Genomic DNA, 26,607 nt, shown 5'->3' on the forward strand with positions numbered 1-26,607 from the left:
CCAGGATTGGTACAACAGCTCTATCATGTCATCAAAGACTCCCATTCCTCCTATTATTGGAGTTGTCATCCTTCGAGTATTGACTTATTGACTCATTAAGATCGCTGCTGGGTTAGCCTGGTGACTCAGGCGGTTGGAGCTCCATGTTCCTAACATCCAAAGGCTGCCGGTTCAATTCTCACATGGGCCAGTGGGCTCTCAACCACAAGGTTGCCAGTTCGATTCCCCGACTCCCGCAAGGGATGGTGGGCAGTGCCCCCTGCAACTAACAATGGCAACCGGACCTGGAGCTGAGCTGCACCCTCTACACCTAAGATTAAAAGGACAACAACTTGTGTGGAAAAAGTCCTGGAGATACACACTGTTTCCCAATAATGTCCTGTACCCCAATAAAATATTAAAAAAAAAAAAAGATTGCTGCTATATTTTCAGGCATCAATTGTGTTCCAAGGAGGAAGAATTGGGTAGAAAAGTGGGCCAGCCACATCTGTCCTTTTAAACAAAAAAGTAAATGCTTTTCTGGAAGCCCTAATAGACTTTGGTTGTTTCATGGACAAGAGCTGTGTTACATGGCAACCCCTAGATTAAAAAAAAAAGCTGAGAAAACAAGTGTTTTAAAATAGACCTAGATCTGTAGAATAGACCTATATTCTGGCTGTCATGTTTTTAAACATATATCTAAAAACATTTTATGTGGCTTTTATGATTGTATACTTGTGCTTCTGCTACAGCAAATGGGAAATTTAACCTTTTGAACTTCTCTTTTTTACACATACCTCACATGTAGTTATTCTTGACTTTACAAAAGTGATCATAATTCTGCATACTTCTGGAGAGTAACTTGTTTTTTCTTTACCTACTATGACAGATATTTTCTATTCTGTCTGCCCATATATCTACGTACGAGGTCAATTAATTTCACGAACTTAAAAAAAGTGCTACATACCTCATTGCTGAATATCACTACGGTCACCTTCCAAGTATTCCCCTTGGGAAGCTATGCACTGATGCCAGCGCCTAGTCCACTCTTCAAAGCAATTTTGGAACTCTTTTCCTGGAATGGCCATCGGAGCTGTTGTTGTATTACTCTTGATGTCCTGAATGTCATCAAAATGTCTTCCTTTCAATATTTCCTTTATCTTCGGGTAAAGAAAGAAGTCATTGGGGGCCAGATCAGGTGAGTAGGGAGGGTGTTCCAATACAGTTATTTATTTACTGGCCAAAAACTCCCTCACAGACAGTGCCATGTGAGCTGGTGCATTGTTGTGATGCAAGAGCCATGAATTGTTGGCGAAAAGTTCAGGTCATTTTTATCTAACTTTTTCAAGCAGCCTTTTCAGCACTTCCAAATAGTAAACTTGGTTAACTTTTTGTCCAATTGGTACAAATCCATAAAGAATAATCCCCCTGATATCAAAAAAAGTTAGCAACATTGTTGCAACAAGTTTGCAAACTTAATTGTCAGACCTCATATCATTTATCTGACTTACAATCTAATTTTAAGAAAAGAGTTTTCTATTCTATGTGTAAATCATTATTTATTAATCTATTTACCAATTGTGAGCATTTCCCCTGTTTATTAATAGTATTTTTATGTAAAATCTGGTGTGGTAAAAAGGCCTGTGGACATGAAGTAGATGAAAGTCATTCAATTTTTCTATTTCTTATTTTCTAACTTGACTATATGGAGGTTGTACCTCATCATTTCCAAAGTTATGCACAATTGAAACCCTCTGTATTCTTGTGAGGCCCTATGTGTGGAAGTGCTTTGAAATACTCTATGGAATTATATCAATCTATAGATGATACCCTACTATTATTGTAATTTTGCGATCACTCAGTAAACTGGAAACATGGGTTAAGGACAATCAACTAGAGATTTGCACAAGGATTCCTGAGGGACATGATTGTCCTATATAAAGGGGTCAGACTACAAGGAAGTTTAAGTAAGTAAACCAGAGCTAGATTACCAAAGTTTTTGAATGCCAAATTCGGGATTTAGACTTAAAAATGAAGTTTATACCATTTTGTCAGCATTGAGTAATAAGCTATTTGCAATACTGGCTGCACATTTATATTACTGGGAAGATTTTAAATAAAGAATACAGTGGTCCAGGAGACACTCATAGGGATTTTGACCTAATTGGTCTGAAATGAGGCCAGGGTATTTGTATGTTTTAAAGAATCTCTTCACAATTGTCGTTTTTTAAAAATGTGATTTGAACAGTTAAATGATTTAAAGTCACCCATACAAAATAATGTTGATTTCTCTATATTTTACACTGTATTTTCCCTACTTCTGTTCCCCCCTCCTCCCATCATCCTAGATAGAATATTCATTATGGCTTTTGTGCTCCTATCACATTACTATATTAAAAGCCTATTTAAAAATGGTGGAGCATTCCCATCCACCATCAGACCTACTCACCCTTGCTTGATGACCTTGAATCACCAAATCTGGAAGAGATTTGACTCCATGTATGTGGCACGGCTTTGACTATACATTTCCTGTGAAGATGATCAAGATGCAACACACAAGTGACCAAAGTGAAGAGATTTTCTACAAGATTCTAAATAATTTGAGATTTTGTGCATTGATTGTTTGCTCTTAAGGGACGAATAGCAAATCGAAGAGATGAGAAACCAAGAGTGTGACATCATGAAGAAGCAAATCAGATATGGGAATTTACTTTCAATTATATTCTCAGTCTTTATGGTTGTGTTTACTGAACTATTTGATAAGAAAGTTATTTAGTCTCCTTGGAAAAATAAGAATATCTGCAATCACTAAATTGAAATTGTACTCAGTCTTTTCATCAAAAATAGTTAATTACTAAACTTTTATGTTGTGCGTAATGCATCCATAAAAATGGTCTGTTTCTTGTTTGATAAGAAAAATAACATCAAATTCACCCTCCTACATACAAAAACAGCATGTTTTCTTTTCCAGATTATAGAAATAACAAAGTAAATACTCGAAAGATAAGTGTGTGTCCAAGAGTCTGCTGGTATAAGCGGAGCTGATAATGTGGTGTTGCTGCCATCTGCAGCCTGAAAGACTTATTAAAAGTGTATGTTGCCTATATGTATATAACTGGGTTTTGAACAACTCACTTATTTAAAATACTAAGAACTGTTTAATTGCTCTATTAGGTTTTGTATGTATTTTCTACTGCTAGCTTTAAACACACTTAAAACTGTAATATATTTTAAAACACTCAAAGTACTTGTGAACATATTATAGGTGTCAAAATGAATACTGAGATTATGTTTATTGATTATTTGATTATGCTGAAATTAATGTTGAAAAAGCAATTAAATGGTTGATTAAAATAGCCTTTATGATTTACTGATACCAGAAAATACTTTCTAAATCTTTTATGTTTGACAGAAAAAAAAACAAAAAACAAAACACTCCAATAAAATGTAAACTTTTACTCAAAGTGATTTTTTTCAGGATTGTCAATTTCCTACTTAATCTGTTATATGGAATAGTAACCACAGAGGTATCCACAAAAATGACACCAAAGATAGACTGTCAGTGGATGAAAGATTTTAAGTTGTTTGTGTGTTACTTTCCAAAAACAGACCGCACATAGCATTGATGAGTCTATTACTTATTTAGGTCTTAAAGAGATGAGAACACGTCTTTTTAGCTTTTGAATTCTCATTCTATGTATTTTCAAAGTTCTCATTTTGCCGTTTCTTGTCTCATCAGAGAAGGTAGACAAAAAGCTAACAACTCTATAAAATTTGACAAGTTCCTTTAACCTCCCTGAGTGTTGATTTCCTCTTCTGTGCTTTTGGGCTTATAATACTCCTTTTGTTTTGCTGCACTGAAATTAGATGAGAATTGCAGGTGAGAAATCTAACACCATGTCTAAAACATGAGCATTAATGTTAGCTTTGATATATTCATGAAACAAACAATTTCATCATGTTTAGTTTTGTTTCAGGCAAAATACCAACTTTCATATTTGAAATCTCTTATATTTCTATTGTAATTGATCTTTAAACCCAGATATTTCTAATTAAATAGAAAATGCCCATAAAATGCATTTCAGTTATTTTTATAATACTTTTTTGGCAGATAGTCATAAAATACTTGCTCGGTCAACAAACCTAATGTGGTTTCTCCTTTTCTCTAACAAAATTTTAATTACTTAGTTGTTTTTTTCTTTAAATAAACCATAGATTCCTTACATTTTTTAATTTAAATTATTTAAATCTGTGATGCTTAAATTTAACATCTGAACAGTTGGAAGAATTACAATACATGTCACTAAGTACAATGCTCACTTGTTTTGGTAAAAAAATGTCCTAGTATAAGAAATAGACAAAACCGTTTGCATTTAGAGAATTTTTATTAAAAAGGCTTTTTTTTTCCTTTTAAAATAACCCACAGATTCCAAACAAAGTATTAGAAGAAAGAAAAATAGATCAAAATTTATATAAAGGAAAAATTGCTGAACTTAACTATTATAAATAATTTATTTCCCCCTAATTTTAACAATTAAAGAAACTGTGACAGAACTGTAAAACTAAGGAGAGTAAATTGTGAAGCATTAACATTTTATGTTATTTTTTAGGTTTATTCTTATTTTGATAAAAACAACAAATCTAAAATAAATGTATATAAACCTCTAATTAAGGCTCAAATGAATCCAAATTTTAGTGAACTTCTATATATACTGTCTGGGCTATACTCTTATTCTTCAAATCACTGTTCAAAACCTCTCTTTTGAAGGGAAGTCTGAGTGATTTATCTAATGAGTTTTAATTTCTTTCCTCTAGGATGTTATGTTTAGGGAAAGATATTTAAGGTGTTTTTTTGTTTTTGTTTTTCAGTACCTGTTGGTTCGTTCTGACTCAGTTACTGAGTTCAGTCTAGTTTCTAAATAAATTTCAAAGTACAAAGCATACATCCAGGAGAAGAAGTTATCCTTTGAATCACGATCTAACATGATTACTTGAAGGACACCTGGGACACAGCTGAGTGGGAAAGTGTAGCCTCATGGCTCAAGAAGAGAGTCTGAACTCATGACTCCTGGGGCCTCTTCATTTTCGGTGATAACTACCATGATTCTCACATCTACGATTTTGTGCTGTGCTCCTCTGGCTTGGAATGTTTTCCTAGCTACCCACTTCCCGGGGCTTACCCAACCTGGTCTGGAGGACACACACTCATCGTGTGTTAGCTACTCTCTAAGGGGTTCTAACCTTCCACCTTAAGTGTATTGAATGTTTCCTCTTTTTGTGCCTTGATGTACATTCCTCTACTATAGCGACTGTAACATTGAATTGCAGTGTTGGTGAGTGTCATGGCCATATCTTCTGCTTCCTTCAACAGAAATTAGAGCTTCAGTTCTTAATATCCTTGACATCCCACATTCAATGATGTGCCACGTTTTGTTAATGTCAATTCCTCTTTCATAACTTTGCTTGCAAGACTACACTGTATGATGTAGCTCCTGGCTACTTTTCCTATTGCAACTTACACCTCTCTTCCTCTTGTTTACTATACTCCAGTTTCTCAGGCTTCTTGTTTCTCAAACTTGCCAGTCAGACTGGATTCAGAGCCCTTGCAGTTGCTTTTCCATCTGCCTAGAATTCCCTTTTCCTAAATATTTTTATAAATAGCTGCTCCCCCTATCCCGCGCCTTTCTATGCAAAAATGTAGCAGCATCTCCATTTCTCTCTATTTCTTTATTCTGAATTACTTTTCTTCATGGTTTTGGGAATATAAAGTTCTCACACTCCTGGAAAGAATCAGTTGTTTTCCATCATAGCAATGAGTAAGAATCAAAACCAGTATTAAACTGGTTTAATCAATCAGTGATTGATTTCAAAAGTGTACGCACTTCTGAAAGAACATCTCCTGCAGTCAACTTCTGAAAATCAGAACATCAGCAACAGCTTCAGTCCAGTGAACAGATTTCTGAGTCAGCCAGTCAGCAACAGTCTTACTCTGGTAGACATGTTTCCATAGCTAACATCAACGCTCCAGCTTCTAAACTCCACCGTTGTCCAAAACCCTGTCTTTGCTGTATTATTTGCTTATCAACTGTGTCTTACAATCTCAGCTCTCCCAGCCTGAGCAAGCAATACATTCAGCTTATTGTTTTAGATAGTGAGTGATAGATTCTTTGTCAGTATTTGATGACCACCTATGGTTGCGTATTTGTGTTATCTTTTGAATTATTATCTATCTGTATTAGGATAGGAGCTCCAAGAGGGCAGGTTGCTTTGTTTACTGCTAGAACTTAATGTGGATACAGTGCCTCGCACATAATATCAACTTCACAAGTATCTGTCGAGTGCATCTTTAGCATAGGAATAATTGCCACTAAGCATAATATCCCCACTGCCTAAAACAATGCCTAGTATGCAGAAGTTATTGCATAAAACATTAGTTAATGAATAAATGAATTAATTTATTTCCCATGAGCATTTTAAAATATTTGTTAGAATATCCTTGATGTAATCCAAATATTATTTAGTATTTAGAACGCTGTGAATTCATAATATTCTCATAAATACATCCTCTTTTCAGAAATACACTAGATGAAAAGATGCCCACCTATTTGACATTTCCTTTTAGAAGACTTAAAGGCATTTTTATTTTAAAATGTTTAAAACTGAAACCATGTTTTTTACTCTCAAACTAGATCCTCCTTTAATGTTCTCTCTGTGTGTAAATGGGATAGGCCAGAAAAACCCCTTTCTCCCTCAAATCTCAATTTTTAACCCAGCATCAAGTAATGGTGATTTTATCTCCTAAATATATCTTGAATCTGCTCACTTCTTTCCCTTTACATGTGCGCCACATTAATCTAGCTACCATTAACTGTCAACTAAACCGTTTGAGGAACCTACTAATTGGTCCATGGACATTCTCTCTAGCCCTCTCACTAATCTCATCTTTAAGCAGTAAAGTCTCAGAAAAGGTGTAAAGTAAGGATGAAGAATGCTAAAAGAAACTAAACCAGGAAATGAAGGAGAAATTTTTCCTTTCCAACTTACACAACCTAAAGCCCTTAAACCAGAAAGCAAAACTAAATTCGTATATGTGGACTATTTGAGGAACTTAACTCCCACATATAATGTTATTTCTAGGTGATAGATTCCTAACGCCAAACACCTAACAGAGTAACAAATGCTTGGAACACATTCCCTAACTGGGAGATTGCCTGGAGTTTCTCTAAACACCTTTACATGTAGATGAAAATTTGGGTGGTATTTGTGTAATTCTAAAGTAGAGCTTAAATGGCTTACATGGTCCTTGGCTTAAAACAAATTTTCCTCATTCTGAGAAGGGGAGGAGAACTATTATCAGTCATGAAAACTTTTTCCTCTGATGTGGGCTTTGGGAATGTATGGATAACTAGCCGTAATAATCTGGAGGACTCCGAAACCAGTAAAGTGGAAGACATTGATTGGATTGACTGTGCTCCCTGACTTCTGCATTTGCCTCATGTATTAAGGCTTTATGTTTGTGGGTTTGTTTTTGTTTGCATGTTTTTCAGTCCTATGTTGTCCAGCCTTAAGTCACCATTTTTTTTTTTTTTACTGAATTTTCACTGCAAATGGATAAAGTCCCTGCTTTATACCACTGTTTTTACTAACTTAAAAGTCTGTTTATATGCTTATTTAAATCTTTGCCATGGCTCTGTATTTAAAGCATGCTTTAGATTGCAAATATTAGCTTCCTTATGGAATGTAAGTGTGCCTTTTGGCACTAGAACAAATTGATTTCATGTATCTTCCGTTTCATCTTTAAACATATTATTTAACCAACTTTTAGCTTTTCTAATACAAAGTAAAAATGTCTCACTATAATAATATTAATAAACAAAGTAAAAAAGGACTACTTATGAAAAAATATTTTAGAAATACAGTTCTTTTGATTAGTAACCAGCTTTGGTACCAGAAAAACTTCAAAGTGCTCTTTAAACATTGAATTTTCATCAGTGATGTTGCAAGCCTTAGTTCCCATCTTTCATGCTTACCCATGTAATAACTTCAAAAGAATAAAAAGGAAACATGGTAATTTCTCTGAGGACCTTGTCCTAGGACCCGCAGTCTTGTTTTTAGCCACCATGCATCCACAACCGATAATTGCTTCATTACATTATGGTTTAATAAATATAATAATTAACATTTTATTACAAAAGAGCAAATACTCAAACCATTCATAAATGAATTCCAAGCCCAATGGATTTCTAGAAGAAAATGAAAAAGAATTGGACAGCATCAAGTGTCGACATCTTCAAGGGAAAGAGATCATTAAACTTGTCTTTTACTTACTGAAAAATGTTCTGTGTATTTTATTGTTTTTGTCATCTTGCTTGTTATAATCCAGCCAGTGAATGTTCAAAGAACATAAAATCCTACAAATAAATAAACTGAATATGAGTGAATTTTCAAAGAGGCAACAATTTAAGATCAAGAGTCTCACATGTAAGCTTTGATTATATAAAGTAATTATGTTTCCCGGTGGTGTTCTAGCAACACATGATTTATCAGTAGGAGAAAAATCAAAAAGGTTTAGGTTTCATGACACTTGCATGTCTAATTTTTAGAGCATAGGTGACTTGGAAACCTTATCCGAATCATCAGCATGGTATCATCAAAATTTGGGGTGATCCAGCTTTTGCAGAATGCGACCGTAGGGCCTTCTGGGTCAATGCAGGCAGTTGTAATAAACACTGACCTTTGAACAAGAATTAGATATGTCACTATGGACCATGTGGTCAGTAACTAGAGTGTCATCTGAGGAAGTACTGAAAACTATACCCGAGTACCTTGGGAGATGAGAGGTTAGAGCTGTGGGTTGTGAAGTGGTAGCCTTAAACTACAGGAGAACAAAAATTAGGATGTACTGATGAATTTTGCTGTTTGGATCTCCACACCAACAACTTTTTAAAGGTGTCTTACAACAAGGTAATACAATGGAGACAGTATTTGAAAATTAAAAAAACACATAATTCTTCCTATCAATTTATATGTAGAAGTCAGTAATTTATGTTGGTAATATTTGTGAGAAATTGTTTTAAAAGCTATGTTGGCAACAAAGTGCAAATGTTTTATAATATTATGGTAAAAAGGAAAGAAAGGAAATGGATGGGAGCCATTTGATCTTCTCAGTGAGTATGTTTCCCCCTTAGACACTAGGGTTAAGAAGCTATCTTTTCTGATGATTGGGGTATTATCTAGATCAGTGCTTCTCCAATTTATAGAGCATAGGCAATTGTTGACAGTACATTTTTGCCATCAGCCTGTTACACAAAATAGGTGAGTAGGGCAGATTAAAGATGATCTCTTTTTAAATATAAACATTAAGTGTAATGTTTAATGAAAAATGGTGTCAAATTAAAGTTTTGGGACTTGTGCGTGTGTGTCTGTGTGTGATACACATGTGTATTTGGAGGGGTTGGATGTGTAGTGCAGAATGATCAAATGGAAAACGTGAGCAGGAAGTGGCAAATTACAAACCCTGTCAAATGGATAGAAGAGAATAGGGAATGAAAGAAATATTAGCTGACAGGTATGATTGACTGGAATTGGTTACACTTGTAGATGAAAATGGGAATGAGGTGTCAGAGACTTTTTAGTAGGGACAAAAACCTAGCATTCTACATATGTAAATTCTACCTTCTACCAATGATAGAAGAAAATATTTGTAATGAAGTTGTAAGTTGGAAAGAAAGGACAAAGACATAATATCTTTGTAATAATTGGTGCTGATATGTATCAATGCATCATGGCATCTCTTGTATCTATGTACGTATTGGAAGGGCAAGAAAACCGCACTTCTCACATTCTGAATATCACCTAGCTCATTGTTAAGCAATGAGACCGCCCTGAACTTTACCCAGGATAAATCATTGGGATATATATCTTTACGTATTTTTCAGTGGAAGTGAAAATGGGTGAAAAATCTAAATTGAAGTTGAAAGAGAAGGGTAACTCAGATTTTGAGGACATGATGACAATGATGTGACAGGGCATCAATCCCCAAGGAAGATGGAGTGTGAGGTCCACTGGGAAGGGCTGCCTGACAAATGCAGGCTCTTGCATTCTGACTTCTGAAGACTGATGGTCCTAAACTAGCCTTCTATGCATGAGACTTAGTCTTTGGGGTAAACGCTGTTTATTTGTAATGGGCAATTGAAAAGGAAAGAAGTAAATCATCTATAGTCCTTAAGACAACACTTACAAGGAGAAAACAAGCACCAATCATCGCTGCTTTCACTGTCACGTCCAGATCCGCAGGAACGTGAATCCCAAAATTGTCAGCGTTAGTGAAGACACCATTCACAAATCCTGACCAGTATTTGGAAATCTTCCCAATTGTAAGCTTTTCATCAATGGTCTTCACCTTTGAGAAGAAAATAAGAGGTGTTAAATTTGAAGGGGAAACAGATGGTTTTAGATTTCCTCATATGTTTACTTCAAAGGAGATACAAATTATTTTATTCATCATCTCTAAATGATAATTTGATGTGATTCATTCCTTTATATAAACATAGGTTTGTAGATTTAACTTTCCAGTTCACTCTTCAGGAATTGTGCTTTTCTGACAGTTTTCAAATTCACAATTTTATTTTTATCTGCAGGTGGATAATATAATAGCAATAATCAAGGTCAGGCTACCACAAGATGGCAGTAGGTACATAATATCAATTATGTGGTCTAACCATGAAGGTCATTCATTTACCTGAAGTCCAGATTTTAAACCTCAATTCTTCATTAAAATAATAAATGAATGAATGAATGAATGAATGAATGAATGAATGAAATATGTTTGAGAAAGATTTTAGAAGGAATTAGCTTCACTTCTAGGTACAATTTGTTAACTTTTAAATTTTATTGCTAAGATTTTATCATTACAAACACATTTAAATATTATCAGCCGTTGTTTAATCTTATTTTTTTATTATACTCAGACGTTTATTAGACCATTCCTTTATAATCCCTAAGTCTTGGTTTTGAATTTAAGAAGCCCTAATATGCCATACAAGAAATTCAGATTAATTTGACATAAAAAAATCTATTGTCCTTCTCAGCTAGAAGGGACCTACAATTAGACTTTATCAAGTATTCATTTGCTTCCCCTGTTTCCCATTCAAAGGCTGAAAGTGATTTAGTATAAACTTTCACTTTTAGTATGTCAGTAAAAGAAAACAAAGAAAGTTACTTATAACATCGCTATGCCACAAAAACTAAAACTCTTATGTCTAAATTCTCCTTGATCATACGGCATATTTTTATACTTCACTCTTCGGAAAGCCATGCCAAGTCCTTTTGGAGTGACGTGGAGTTAGGAGAGCTCATTTTACAAAACGTACATTGTATTCTCTGTGAACGGTGTTCCCTGAAGTCCCACAAACTGAATGTCCTAAGTGGGATATACGTGAATGAATGAATGAATAAAAAATAAATATACAATTTATATCAGGCCATCTCCTCTGCCTAAGATTTTTTTCTAGAAGAAGCTATTAAGATAGTTCATATTGATACAGATTAAATTTACAACTACATCTTGTATTTTAACATTCAATTTACACAAATAAGTTTATGTAAGAGCAGATTGTTTTACAAAAAAAGTTAGCAAGTCTTATGAACATAGCTTTTAAATTAGTGATATTTTAATGGAATGTGCTTCTGAGATGAGATCTAAAGTGGGATATTTGACCACCGGGGCTATAGGAAAGAAGAAACAATATACGTGATTCTAAATCTCTCTCTATATATATTTGCTTTATACCATGGGTGCTATATTTCCACATAAATCAAATTTATGTAGTATGTTTCAAAAAATTATTGGATTTAGTATCCTGAAATTATGAATTACTATTGGCATGTACAATATCGGCTTGTTACATTATTTCACAGATGTATTATTTTCTAAATTTATTTCAAAGATATTTCATGATTTTCACATTTAAAAATTGAATTATGTTGCAAAAAATCAGGACCTAACTGACAACTTCCTTTGTTTTTTTCAATCATACCTCAAAATCCACATCGCCAAAACAGCCACATGTTGCACAAGGACCAACAATTTTCAAAACATCTTCTTTGTTTGCATTTTGGATTGTAAATTTAGGCAGAAAAGGGTCCCACTTCTGTGCAACATAACCAACTATTGTACCAGGAGGGGCTTGGATTTCTAACTGTAAGAAGAAATAATAATAAAGTAAGATTTTCTAAGGTTATTGTATTTTAATTTTATTATAATGTAAATTTACTTCTAAACGATATATTTTAATGAAATTATTTTTGTATTCTACAAATCATTTTAGATATGTGCTTCTAAGGAAGCAAAGCACGTTGTTTTTTTCCCCATATTTTATAGAAGCTAAGAAATTCACTGTATAGATATGTGTTTGGCACTATGTACTTTTAAAAGTCCATGTCTTTGACCTTATTTCCCTAAAGAGAACCTGCCCCAGAACGGTTTCTGACCCTGGTAGACTGGCTTCTTTGCCATTTTACTTCCAACTACAACAATTGGTCGAGCATAGGAAGCTGTTTCCCACGATGGACCTACTATCTCCCAGTTGCTGCTACAACACACATCTATTTTAAATCCTTATTTACCAATTATTAAGTACTCATAATTTTTTCTCTTCAGATTGTCAACTTTCAGCTTCTCTGTGTTCAATTAAAAACAAATGATTCTGCAGAGTTACAGTTATTGCATACCAATTTGATTACTGTCTCATGTCTTCCAAAGTGTTAAAGACTAGCAATTGTGTTTTCAGGTTTTAGTATTTTACCCATTACCCTGCATTCTAATTTCTTTATTTTCCATCGTCTTATATTTCAATACACTTATGTAGACAGATCAAATCATTTGGAAAACAAGCTGGAGGTGGGTGTCACTAATGAAAATTGTTTGATTTTAAATTAACCAACTTTCCATCATCAGATCTCATTTTGTCTTTACTTATTTATTAAGTTCATAGTCTTATGTGTATGTCTGTAGTGTTCTTGGATAGACAGAGGTGGTTTTAATAAGACTGCTTAGAATTATATAGTATTGTAGTGGGGTCACTTTTAAAGTAATTTGTTTGATTTTGACCAAGTTTTTAAAAAATTATTAATAGGTACCAAGATACAACTTATGTTTAATTAGGTGATGCTGGGCTACTGTAAAATAAAACATCGATTATCAGAAATTTTTAAATGGACTTACTGCATTTTGCCATGTGTAATGCGCTCCTGTGTATAATGCACACCCATGTTTTTGGCCCAAACTTTCAGGGCAAAAGTCTTTCATTTTAGCTTTTTTAATTCAAATTTTTATTTGTTTACATTTAGGTACTTGTTTTTTGTATTATAAAGGAATTTTATTTTTTATTTTTGAACATATTATGATACAAGAAATTTTATGTAACAAATAATTACAAAAAACAAGAACAGATACAAGGTACGAGAGGTTTTATATACCAGTAACAAACTTACAATATTTACACATCATAGAAGGCCAAGAACTCTTCTTCATTGCAAGTTTGTCATAAGTTCAACAAAACCGATTATTGTATTCTAAGGTATTATTTTGCATACGAATCAAATATTGTTATTGATTTCTAGAGTTACACTTTTAACATATAAACATAAATAAAATAATTAAAAACATTTATATAGATATGGAATTAGTACTATCCATATATAATGTGCATCCTTATTTTTCCCTCACAAATTTGGGCAGAAAAGTACACATTAAACACAGCAAAATATGGTATATTCTGTGGTTATACTGACTATACCATGTTGGGGCATATTAGATCTTAAATATCCTCCTCAGTAGGAGGATGAAATTCTTGGGCTCTATGTATGAGTACTTTAGCTATCTTATCACTTAGCCAGGTGATTACCTATAAATAATTGGAGAATTAGCTTCAATACATATTGTTGGAAACGTCCCTAATTAACCTCCTTCCATTAATATTTTTCTCCCATCATGCTAAGTTAAGTACTTATACATTTAGGTCCTTCGTAGAGAAATTTGGGCTTGAATAAGGACTCCTGGATTGAGTCCCATTTATGATATTTCCTGGATGTGTGATCATAGGTAAGTCTTACCTCCACTTTCTAAGCCTCAGTTTCCTCAGCTGCAAGTTGTGGGAAGTAAAACCTATTCTTTCTAGCGTGTAGGGATGTCAAGACGTCAAAGAAAGTAAATGTTCTGTATCAACTTAAGTGTATTATGTCAATAAAAGTTATTATTATAGGTCCATTAAAGAGTAATGAAGATCTATTACATATTAAAATAAAATAACTGAATGAATCCCTCTACAACAATAGCCTTGTGTTTTGTAAAGTTGAAGTTTGTTGTAAATGTGTGAATGGAATGTGACATTCTGTACTAAGTAATGATACCTAACCAAGAGAGAACACCTTCGAAGAGTTTAGTGTCACTTAGCACTTCCTGAACTAAGAGAACACAAAGGGACAAAGGGTACACTTGCTTAATGGTGAAGCTCATAGCCATTGCAATTATATGGCTACAGACAAGATTCATGATGCATGAGCTGTCTTCAGCAATTAACGTCACGGAAGTCACTATCCTTTTTGGTTGGAAAGGAAAAAAATTGAGCGAATTACCAAATCTTCAAGCTGTTCTGATTCTAAAGGAGTGATGTACTAATTCAAACAATTTAAAGGTTAATTGTCCCACAGCTCCGGATGAATGCCATTTATTAAAGAAATAATTGCTAATCTTTTCAAAAGTACGGGGGTGAAAAGCACACCAGAGCCAACGACTCACCTCTTGGAGGTAGCAAGGGCACCAGCAGCTGTTACATCTCAGGGGCCTGTTTACCGTAATCACCTCTCGACCCGAATTGTCTGTGATCCGCAGAGTGCACGAGCGCAGTGTAGAACAGAAAGTACGATTGAAGCAGATGCTTTCCTCCACTGCAAAGTAAATTCTTTGTCCCAAGCTGTTTTTGATCTCATATTTGTTAGAGGTCTCAGTGCCAAGTATCACTGATGGAGGATAAAAACCCCACAAAACCATCAAAATAAAGTTAGTGCATAGTTTCACACCTTCAAATAAGTAACAGTGATACTGTTATTAAAAGACAACAAACATAGTGACAGATTAATTATTAAGTATGTGGTATATTCTTCAAACAAATCTACTTCCGTGCTCTGCAGTTTGAGGACTTAGCTATCAAAATTAAACTCAGAAGACAAAGCTGTATGATTAATACATTTTGATCTTAGATATATGATCAACTCAGAAACATGCAGTATCATTTTTCAACTAAGAAAGCAATGCTCTAAAGAAGAATTGAATACTCAAATAATAATTCTATTATTGTTATGGAATTTATTGGAACAACCCATATGATAGTAATGATTTTTTTTCTAAAACCTCTATCTGGTAATACTCGTAATGCATGCCAGTCTCCTGTCTCTATTTCAATTTTGACTTATTATGTAAGTAATATTGAATATTAAGAACGAAAAATACTCAAGAAATTTGAATTTAGTTGGTCATACTTGTAAATTTGTGCATTGTTAAATAGTTTGCCTGAATCACTGATGAAATGATAAAACAGTAGAATTTTGTTTCCATGGATTTTTGTTATTTGGGTCAACCTTGGTTTCCATTTCTGAAATTACTAAGAAAATTTAAATTATTAGGAACTATGGAAATGATCACATAGCTTTTATTATTTTAAGATTCAAAATAATGTTGGATTCCTAATGGCAACATCACTGAAGACGTAGGGAGTTTTATGCTTTTAGGTTTATCTATGTCAGACTAATTATTTTACTTCCAATGTTTATTAAAAAAACAAAAAACAAAACTAGTGCTCTTTTTGACTAAATGTATTCTAAACATTTAACTTTATAAAATATTTAGATGTAAAAAAATTTCTAATGTAATTTCAAGAGTTCTAATAAGTATAAAATATAATATACTTACTTCCAAGAAGCTCCACCTGCTGGTGTATAATTATCAGGTCTAACTGTTAAAGGATAACAAAGGAAATAAAAAGCATTACATCACAACACTCTGAAAACCTTTGGAGATATTATTAAGCTGTTCAATAGACTATATGAAATTGGGTTATTTTTATGTTCTCTATTAGAAAAACTGTTGAATACAGATCACAGTTTATAATGAAAAAGAAAGTAAAGTGTTTTTTATTCAAGTGAAAATAAAAAATTACAAGAACCTGAAAATTCCAAGGCAGAATTGTCCAGAATAAAAATAGAAACTGGTCAACTCCATACTCTTTCTGTGGTAGTAGGATAAAAGAGTAGCTTTTGGAAATACCTTGAGAAGATTTTTAAACAATCTCTGAATAATAATGCCTAAGATTTTAAAAGTCCCGCCCCCCCCAACATTTTTTTTTTTTTTAAAGAAATGAAATAAAACAATGATCTGAATGCCTGGCCCCTACTCCCAACCCTGCCTAACTTTATTTTGACTCTGTCATACTGTAGCTCATTTCTCACAGTGATGAAATGTCCTTGTTGAAGTCGAAAGAGGTTATTCTAGAATTTTCTTATTTACACCTTCCTTTGGACTAGAAAAAAACTAAAAATCCTGCTGATGTTAACAAAATACCAATTTTAGTAGAGAATAAGAATTATGCCACTAAATGTATGACATAATATAATCTGCCATATGTTATTAGAAATGAAGTTAATTACATAGATAAAGTATCCACAGAGTTGAAAAATGACTATGTTAAAAAGTATACAGTTGTTTTTTAAAGAAAATATTAAAAATGTGTTCTTAGAATTAATTGTACCTGTATATATTTTAAATTTGACATTCAGTACTTGAAGATTCACTATAATACAATCATGAACACTGAATATAATGCTGGCTTTTTTCTTTTCTCATGTTTCATTTTTTAAAATTTGCCTTTCTTTGTTTTTTGATTTTTAATTTTAATTTTTCAATTACAGTTTACATACAATATTATATTAGTTTCAGGTTTATAGCATAATGATTAAACATCCATATAACTTATGAAGGGATCATACCAATACTATTCTAATTCACCATTAAATTTGCTTTACTTTATTCTTCATATTAATAAACTCACTTGAACTGAGGTAGTTAAACTGAAGCAGTTCTGACTAATATTTGGCATTGATTGGGCATCACAAACCCAGAAAATTTGAAGTTACGTTATTTCCTTCATTCTCCTTGTATATCCTGAGGTAGAGGTAAACTAATATAATTTCTTCTATTCAAATCTTATTATTGATAAAAGAGTATATGTGACCTCTTTTTTAAAGATTCACAAAAATTTTTTTCCAAAAATATCTTATGATTTAAGATATTTTAAAACATATTTTAACAGTTATGGTATTTTTTTTAAAAGTTAGAATCAGTTGTTTACAGTGTTCTGTTGTTAGTTCTGCTCTCCTCTTTTGAGGAAAATGGAGGGTTGTGGGAAGAGAAGACATAAGCTTCCAAAAGAATATCCATGCTGATTTGGCAGTGCATCTGTGTAGAAATAACTTAGGCATGGAGAACTATGGGGCAAAACTAAGGTGGGAGTTTAGGAGCTTTGAATATTAGGCATAGATCAAGTTTTAGCCTTGAAATGGAGAGGCTATCAATTGAGATCCACTCCACAAGGAAAAGGGAAATAGTACCTTTCTAATATCTAATAATAGCAGTTGTTTATTTCCTGAGGTAGTCACTGTGCTAGATATTTTGACATAGTGTCTGATTTAATTCTCACAAGAACTCAGAGAGATATATATATCATTATGCTTTACATATGAGGAAACAATCCCAGAGAGATTAAGGATGCCCAAGATTGCAATTTGTAAATGGTTAGGCTAGAATTTGAACCAGGCCATACTGTAGCCAATTTTGCTATGCTTTCTGCTCTGTTGTGCTGGTGTCACTAACCTAATCTTAGAAACTTGGAGGAACAATTCTTCAGGGATACTATGGAAGTTTTGAGTACCTTTCTTCCCTATTTTCTCTACTCTTATATTTACCCCCTCCTCTGTAATAACATTTGACTTGATTTGATTTGATCTATCTCTGGGAAAACCTCCTGCATTTGAGGGTCTTATTTTTGGTTGCTCTTGTAGTTTCCTTTAAGTAGTCTTAGGCCACTTATAAACCATGGTCCAAATGAGCCTTTTCCACCCTGTGCTACTAATCGAAGGACTGGGAATTGTTGGAAAGTTTAAACTTTAAACTTCATTTAATCATATATGTAGGTACCAGGGCAAGTAAAGCACTCCTAAAGTATGAAAGCTATAGAATGGAAATCTATGGTAGCCTTAGATATATAGCTTAATAATAAACTCTTCCGTATAATTTATCAGCTTTACAGGTATCAGTAATTCCATTTAATGTATGTACGGTTGACCCTTGAACAGCATGGGTTTGAATTGAGTGGGTCCACTTATATCCAGATTATTTTCAATAAATACTGTGAATGTATTTTCTCCTTATGATTTTCTTAGTAACATTTTCTTTTTTCTAGCTTACTTTATTATAAGAATACAGTATATAGTACATATAACATACACAATTTGTGTTAATTGACTATGTTATCAGTAAGGCTTCCAGTCAACAGTCGGAGATTAGCACTTAAGTTTTGGGGAGTCAATAGTTATATGTGGGTTTTTGACTGTGCAGGGGGTTGGTGTCCCTAACCTATGTGTTGTTCCAGAGTTAACTGTACTTCAAAATAAACTGGATCTTTGTAGACTTTAACTCACTACTCTTACCTGTAGGTAACTAAATGATAATAGGTATCCTCTGACACTTGAAGAATAAAATGTTGCTGACTATTATGAATATATTAATCCAATCTAGAAAGAGAAGATATTAGTTTTATTCTTAGCTTTTAATTTACATGAAAAACATATACACATATATACATATATTTATATACATACCTGGGAATTTATTTACAAATTATTAATGGAAACAAGATTTTCCATAATCGTTGGGTGGACTTGATTAAAAGGGAATAGATGAATTTTTAAAAATTTACTTTGATTTTTTTAATTTAGAAGAATTTTGTGTATTTTCCTGTTTTTTATTGAAGAATATACTATTTCCAAAAGTTAGTAATTTTATTTAATTCTTATGGCTTTTAATTAAAAGTTAATGCATAAAAATTAATCTTATATGTCTTTTACAGATTGGTGGCATAAAACTTTTAAAACAATCATTCTCCCTATTATATATATGCTGCTTTAAAGCAAATAAATGTTCTTTTAGTATAAAGTGGATAAATTATCTACACCTTTGAAGTAAAATATTCACCAATTTCTGGCATATTTTTGTTTTCTGGAGAAGATTACCCAAGATATATTTTTGGAAAGCTGACTTCATGTTAGAACTGAAGCCAATGGGTTCATATCTCTATTTATTGAACGTGAAAAAAAAATGTATTCATGTCAGGCATCTGGCCCCGGGTGTGTCATCATTCATGGATGGAAGAAGAATATGTGATGACCATATGTGATCATCAAACCTCAGCCCTCTGGCACTGGTATATCACTTTTATACTTGGCAAAACCTTGTCTGACAACGTTCCCAAACAGCTTGCAGCAGTTAATCAACTTTAGTCAGCTATTACAGCTGATCCTTTCTGCAGATGGAAGACGGTAGGTTAGCGTTCCCAGCTCTTTTACATATCTCCCTGAGCTCCCCAGTCTCTGAAGTACATTTGTCTGCCAGTGGGTTACTGGAAAAGGCATCTGCAATTATAAACATTTTCCCAGGAACATATGCTGCATGCAGCTTAAACCCTATCAGGCATAACAGAAATCTCTTGTACCTTAAGGGAATTAACACAGAGATTTGATTTTGATAAAGGAGATAGACTTTATAGTTTGAAAGAATGCCAAACAAGCTGAAAATTGCGGCAAATGTGCTGACATCTCAATATTAATGTAAGTGTATCTCTACTCTTTTGTGGGATAAAATATCAAAGCAAAAATAACATATATAAATATAGTTGCTACACATGGGCCATGTAATTCAGATGATAGTATTTCTTGATTGACTTATTGTGAGGCTTGAATCACTGCTTACACTCCAATGACTAAACTAGTGACTCTAATAATAATGTGATCTTTCAAACAAATTGGCCTGAAGAGGCAACAGTATCACAGACAATAGTATTAATTGGTAGTTTGCTTGCCTTAGATTTCCATCCACATTCTGACACTCAGTTGAAGACATTGAACTCTCAGCTCATTGCAGAAGTCTCCAACTGAGTATTAACAATCTTATTCTATACAGCTGCACACATTACAGTCGTGTGCTTATCTGCCTTTACTACACAGCCTTGTACTTTTTGTCCACGTTTTGTGTCTTGACAATTAATTACAGAATGTTTGGGTGAAAGCGACTAGGTTTTACATTTCTTACATGCTTTGATTATAGCAAGTCCTCAATAAATATTCTTTAATTAAATAGCTGTAGGTGTCTAGACAAATTAGACAATTCCTTGAGGGTAAGTTGGCTGTCACCTTGAGCAATGAACAGAAGGAGGATAAATGTGCTAAATAGCTCAATCAAAAATGTTTAGTCCCGTCACTCTGTCAAATAAATAAGGAAACTAGAAGCAGTAATAAAAGCAAACATAAACTTCTTCCCCCAAAATAGAAATAAATACAAGAAAAAATGTATAATTTCATAGTTTATAATGCTTTTCTCACTTTAGTAAGTTATTTGTTGAAGTCCTTCAACCTTGGTTGAAAAGCAAAAAATCAAGTTGTATTCATTTTAAGAGAAACACATTTGTAGAAATAAAGAAATAAAACCACCTGGCTTAAATACTCTAGACCAGGAGGGAGGCTGCCTGGTGGAGGGAGACCTGGCTGCCACACTTGGGTCCCTGGATTGGAAGGTGAGATGTGAAGGTGGTGGTCCGAGTCTGCAGCTCCAGGAAGAAAACCAGGCAGACTTCTACTTCTTTGGTTTTGTGCATCTGCAAGAGAATGAAAATCCCAGCCCATATTTCAATTTAGGTCATTTCATTTAGTTTTCTTTATAATATTTCTTAATTCTTGGTTCAGAGGACAGAGTATCTCCTGCTGCCCTTTCCTTCATTTTTACCTACTCACTTGACCCCTAAACCAAAGAAAAAGGAAGGTAGAAGACTGCTAGTAGTAGCTGTGAGAATAAATTGGGTAATTTAGGCAAGGCACATGATTTTAGAAAATATATTTTTTGAAGACCTGTAAAACTTCTCTTCAAGGAGCTGAAAAATTATAAACTACAAAAGGAAATAAATAGTAAAAGGAGCTATATATTTTCTACTCATAAAAAGATAACCGTATATTTAGGTTTTGAATCATAATGATGACTTTCAAGGCCTATCCTCCCTTCCCTACATATTATGAAGGAGTCTTGTAATTTCCAAGAATATTTTGTGTCCTTATCGATCATACTGTTATGGGTAGGTTTAATTCAATGGTTCTCATTCTTTAGCATGCACCAGAACCTCCTGGAGGGCTTGTTCAAATAAGATTACTGGGACCCATTCCAGAATTTCTGATTCAGTAGTTGGGGTGGGGGGTGGGGCTTAAGAATTTGCATTTCTAATAAGTTCCCAAGTAAGCTAATGCTGCTGGTCTGACAATTTACTTTGAGAACTAATGGTTTAATTCTGTATACTATGAGAATATTCATAACTAATTTATGAGCTTCTTAAGGGCAGTATAATATCTAATTTAGCTTGGATTTTCAGTATTTTGTGTAAAAGCATCCAAAAATTCTTTTGACAATATGAATCCCCTTGTAGCTCGCCCAATGTTGCGAAAGATAAAATAATTACAGAATTCTACAATGTTTGGCTTTGATGTTTTAGAGAATCACCTGTTTTCTAGAGTATTGCCAGGTAAGAATTGTTACTATTTCAATGATCACTAGATTGAAATATGGAGATTTGCTGTTTACCCTGCATCAGTCTAGAGCCTGTGTAATATTATGTATAAGCCCTAATAAATGGTGCATGCAAAAGTACTCTTCTTTGTTAAAGGATATAAATTATAGCCTCTCTACTATTATTTTTTCATTTTTTCTTCTCACCTGACTGCCATTTTGATATCTCCCTCAATAGATAACTTTTTTTTTAAAGATTATCAGTTTTTTTACTTCTCATCTTTATTAATCCATTAGTTATCAGAATCCTAACGTGCATTCATTTAATTTATCAACATTATACAGTTTTAGAATGAGTGTAGGTGTGGATCAAACCTTGTGACAGATATTTTCAAATATTAGAGGAGCCATCATTATGACAAATAATGCAGACTATTCTAAAGACATATGAAAGTAAAGGGCAAGGAAAATGGTTCTGGTTTGTTACAAGAAGGAAATTTGTAAAAGTTGCATAAAGATTTGAATAAGTACTCTCATTGTACGTATATTACAGTTGGAATCACATCTATATAATTCACAATAGGCTGGAATGTTCTCTCTTCAGCACTGACAGCCAAAGTCACGTAAGTGGTGTGTGTGTGGGAGAATACTTTTCTGAAACTTTTAAATCTCTAAAAATAAATTTGGGAAAGGACTGAGTTGTCTTTGGAGATAGCAAGTTCCCCATTATTAAGAGAATTCCGGTTTAGACAGGATGAGCACTTGGATAAAAACAAACAAACAAACAAACAGAAAACAAACTAGTGAAGAAATATAGGCATCAAAAAAATGGTACTTTGGACACTGACATAAACTGTTTCCAGTAATGACAGGCTCATGAAGGTTGTATGTGGATGTGTTGTTAATGAGAAACACTAGAGAGATGATTCATTTATTTATTTAACCCTAAGTTAGTAGGAATAGATGAAGATGGATTGCTGTTTGTACTGGTCTGTGACATTTCGAATTTGGAGAAGCTTTGGGGTTAGGATCATATGGAAACACACTTGTCACTTGGCCCTACTAAAATATCTCTACTCCTATAACATCGTAGCAGTCGGCTTCCCACAAGACCCCATCCTGAACTTCTCCCAGATCTGGGCAGACAGAGAGGTCCTAAACTTTAGAACTCCGCCTGCTCTTGAGGAGGAGCCTGACTGGTACCCCAACTGCTGACCTGAGAGGAAGACTATGGAACACCAGGCCAGATGTGGGAGAGGAGCTAATGGCCACTATAGCAACAAAAACTGGAAAATAGTAACAGGCAACAAACAGCCTTTCTTCAGCATTAGTGCCCAAAGCACTAAGCTATGGGCTTTCAGAAGAAGGAGGCAAAATCATGAAATGTTCCACATCTCAATCGTGGGGCTAGTCACCCAGGTGCACCCTTATTTAAAAACCATAGAGCTTACATTGGGTGCTCACTGTACACATTACTGTGCACACGTTATTCTTCAATTAAAGAAACGTGTAGGAATCACATTCTTTCTAGTAATAGCTTGTAGAAGATTACTAGATTCTGTCTCGTCAGTTTTATAGTTAAAAAGATTAGCAACTGACTCCACTTTTATCTTGTAACCTATATGTTTTGGTACAAATGCAGTATGGAACCGAGCTTCCGGCAAGTGGCTCCACGTCCTGACCCAGGAGATAGGTCCTCTGACCTCAGGGCAGGCCCAGAGGCATTAATGCACTTTTGGCTCAGAGCAGATCATGTCCAAAGTCTTCTTTCACCAGGAGTCTCAAAAGGCAGGGACTGTTGCGATCGCCATTCTGAGATCCCTTGTTTCCTCTTCTGGGCTTTCAGTTCACATTGGAGCAGCCTTTCGAGGCAACTCTCGTTCAGTTTAGGTCATCCTGGAAACTCCTGTTTTTCTCAAACTTAAAACGAAGTTTGAGACCCACCTGTTCTTAAATGGTATTTGTTGACACGAAACCAGGGGACTCCAGACCACACAAATGTTTCTTCAGATTAAATGGCATGCAGTGTTCAGACCATCCTATGGTTTAGTGGTGTCTATTGAACTGCCTGCAAAATGTGTGAAATGTCCAGTAAGCCTATCTTCCCTGGGAAAATGATCATTGCTGATATAGTTTCATGGTCTAGAGAACAGTGATGATGCTATAAATAATGCCTTTAAATATATCTAAAGAAAACTGTCCACAAAAATGTTTAAGTAAATAATGATGATGATCGACTTGCCCCCTCCAACCAAATTTCTAATTCCAAAGGAAGCTCCATTTTCACTTCTTTTAAGAAGCACAGGCCCTCTAACACATGTGTTACCCACTTACTGTGTTATTTTGAGTGGGTTGCAGAAGGAGTGTTAGTTTTCCAACTGAAGTTTTACCTCTAAGTTTAGTGTTCAGTCCTTATCATTACTGAACATCATTGCTTTTTTTTCCTGTAGATTAATCAGATTTTGATCATAATATTACTTTCTAGTCACAAGTTTTTTCAAAGACTCAGACCACCAGATAAAGAAGGAACTCCTTTGAATTTCCATCCGGCTTTGAATTTCTATCTACTCTTTTAAAAATGTATAACTAGCTTATAAATATTTCACGTACTCAGCAACTCTTTACCTTACAGGCTATAGTTGCTGCTGTAACTCCTATTTTATAAAGTGAAGAAGTGTTTTGAACGAAGTGTTAGTGTCAGTCTTAAACGAAAGAAAAGGCTTGTCAAGATTTTTTTTTTGTTTTCAGTATAAAAATGAAGCACACATATATTAAAATTCATAATTTTGATGTCTCACGTCTACATTTTACAATTTGAGCTTTTCCAGTGATACTCACGGACTGGTGTACATCAAATGTGGATGAAAAATGAAAATATTGTCTTATTTGTTCCCTATTAAATAGCATCCAAAGTATATTTTGATAAAATAAGCAAATAAACATACACATTTCTTTGAATGGATCATTAATTTAATTTAGGATGTTTTAAGTCGGTGGACTCCATTATCCTATTTGTAATTAGGTTAGGATTTCCACCAATTATACTAATCATAATTCTTTATGATAAAACTTTTCATTGTAGCTTAGAGTTAAATGGCTTATTCTGATAATGGAATAAAAACACATTATAATTTCATTTTTTATATAATTTCACATGTGTTTTTAGTGAGATAGTATCTCTTTACCTTAAAAAACAACCACATCTCTTGTGTTTTGAGAAGTTCTTTAAAGTAAGACAACACTAATGATATTTACAGTTTTAGGGATTTTAGGAAAAACTTACCAGTCTCCACCCACTACCTAATCAACCTGCTTGCATAAATTAGTTGTTTTCTGTTTATTTTTTTATATTTAATTTACTATCAAAGACGTTTTGAAACATTTTTGCTTCATAGTTCAGAAGTATTTACCTCTAGTCTATTAAATTTATTAGGATTTACCAATAACACAGGTTGAATTCATTATAATAAATAGCTGTATCACATATTTTAAACAACAAATGGTAAATTAAACAATACCAAACTGTACTTTAACACTTTTTAAATTAGGTATGAAAAGTTTTCTTCAATCCCTTTTAAACTTGGAAGATCAGCCTGTCCTTGTGTTTGGCCTTAAGTATTCAAAATCTAAATTTTGCTATGCATCTTTTCTTATTAATTCTATGTGTATATTCATGAAAACTAAAACATTGTTTATATCTTAACTTTTCCATGCTATTAGATAATGTTTTTTTGTTTTGTTTTGTTTTTTAAATTTAATGCAATATGCTCTTTGGAGTTAAAATTTAAAATTTCTGATGTTCAAAAGCAACAAATGACAGGTTTTAAAGTATCAATCTCACTGATTGTAACACCCCTACAATCTATACTTTTAGTCATACTAGAAAGGAAAAAGTATTAGCTGGCTGTATTAACTCTTACCTTTAGAGGCCATGAAGATGTCTGAGTCACTTCTTCAAAGGCAAGCCAGGTTAAAAGAAAAGGCTTTTCTTGTTGCAGCAAGGAGAGGAAACACAGCATGCATGCAACTTCAGAAGGTGTCTGTCTGCTTCATGTCAGCTTACAAATAACAGAGGAAGGGAGTGCCTTGCTGTTTCCAGAGTGCTGTATTTTATCACTTTGGACAACAGGGGAAGACGAAGCTATCACCAAGGTAAACAATACTCAGAAACCATAATATCACTTGGTGGCTAAAGGAACAATTTAAAAATAATAAAAACAAGAAAGGAAAATACACAACACTCATTTTAAGAGTCTTGTTGCCACTGAGTTGTTTTTGCATTTCTTGGAATGTATACTGTTGCATTCATATTCTAGTTTTCTAGTTTTCTAGAAATCTCCTGTGCCAGAATCTATGATAAAGTATTTTATCATGTGTAAGTTTCTGTCAGTTCTAAATGCAATTTCTTTTATATTTTGAAAATGTTTGAACATCAATTTTCTTATTTTTCTCTCCGGATTTCTACCTACTCTCTCCCCCAAAACAACCCAATAAAAAGAGGATGTATTCTCTACTATTTATATACATAAATTCATCTTTCTTTTCATTTTTAATTGAATTTGATGAATCAGAGGCATTTGAAAACACAAACCTTCAATAACCTTGCAGTTAATTGAAACATACAGATGATATTTAACTTCATACAGAATAGAAAAGAAAAAAAAGAAAGCCCTGTAACCTTGACTAGACAGCTCATATTTCTAAATGCAGCTTACCAGGTGACCATGGAGGTTTTTCTCACCAAGCCCTGG

General features: G+C 33.8%; 1 protein-coding gene across 2 annotated transcripts; it reads right to left on the reverse strand.

Annotated features, from left to right (window-relative positions):
- Window positions 1-1,671: 1,671 nt before the first annotated feature.
- Window positions 1,672-25,972, reverse strand: PLSCR5 (phospholipid scramblase family member 5). Of its 2 annotated transcripts, XM_081030138.1 has the most exons (8): window positions 25,777-25,889; window positions 20,797-20,960; window positions 15,950-15,992; window positions 14,780-15,000; window positions 12,018-12,179; window positions 10,220-10,381; window positions 8,308-8,390; window positions 1,672-2,508 (listed from the first exon to the last, which is right to left on the reverse strand). In XM_081030138.1, exons 1-7 carry the CDS (start codon window positions 25,787-25,789, stop codon window positions 8,352-8,354), a joined length of 804 nt encoding a protein of 267 aa, XP_080886264.1. In that variant the 5' UTR covers window positions 25,790-25,889; the 3' UTR covers window positions 1,672-2,508; window positions 8,308-8,351. The 2 variants fall into 2 exon arrangements, with proteins under 2 accessions (XP_080886264.1, XP_080886263.1); XM_081030137.1 differs by lacking the exon at window positions 1,672-2,508 and having other exon boundaries at window positions 7,569-8,390; window positions 25,777-25,972.
- Between the last annotated feature and the right edge of the window lie 635 nt (window positions 25,973-26,607).

Source organism: Rhinolophus hipposideros (assembly GCF_964194185.1).
Source record: "Rhinolophus hipposideros genome assembly, chromosome: 2".
In the NCBI taxonomy this organism is placed as follows: domain Eukaryota; kingdom Metazoa; phylum Chordata; class Mammalia; order Chiroptera; family Rhinolophidae; genus Rhinolophus; species Rhinolophus hipposideros.

Excerpts from the sequence above, each read along its gene's own strand:
- PLSCR5 (XM_081030138.1), bottom strand. Across the intron at positions 15,001-15,949 it reads GCAGGTGGAGCTTCTTGGAA|TGATACTTGGCACTGAGACC; the intron begins GTAAGTATATTA and ends ATCCTCCATCAG. Across the intron at positions 10,382-12,017 it reads TTGGCGATGTGGATTTTGAG|GTGAAGACCATTGATGAAAA; the intron begins GTATGATTGAAA and ends TTCTTCTCAAAG.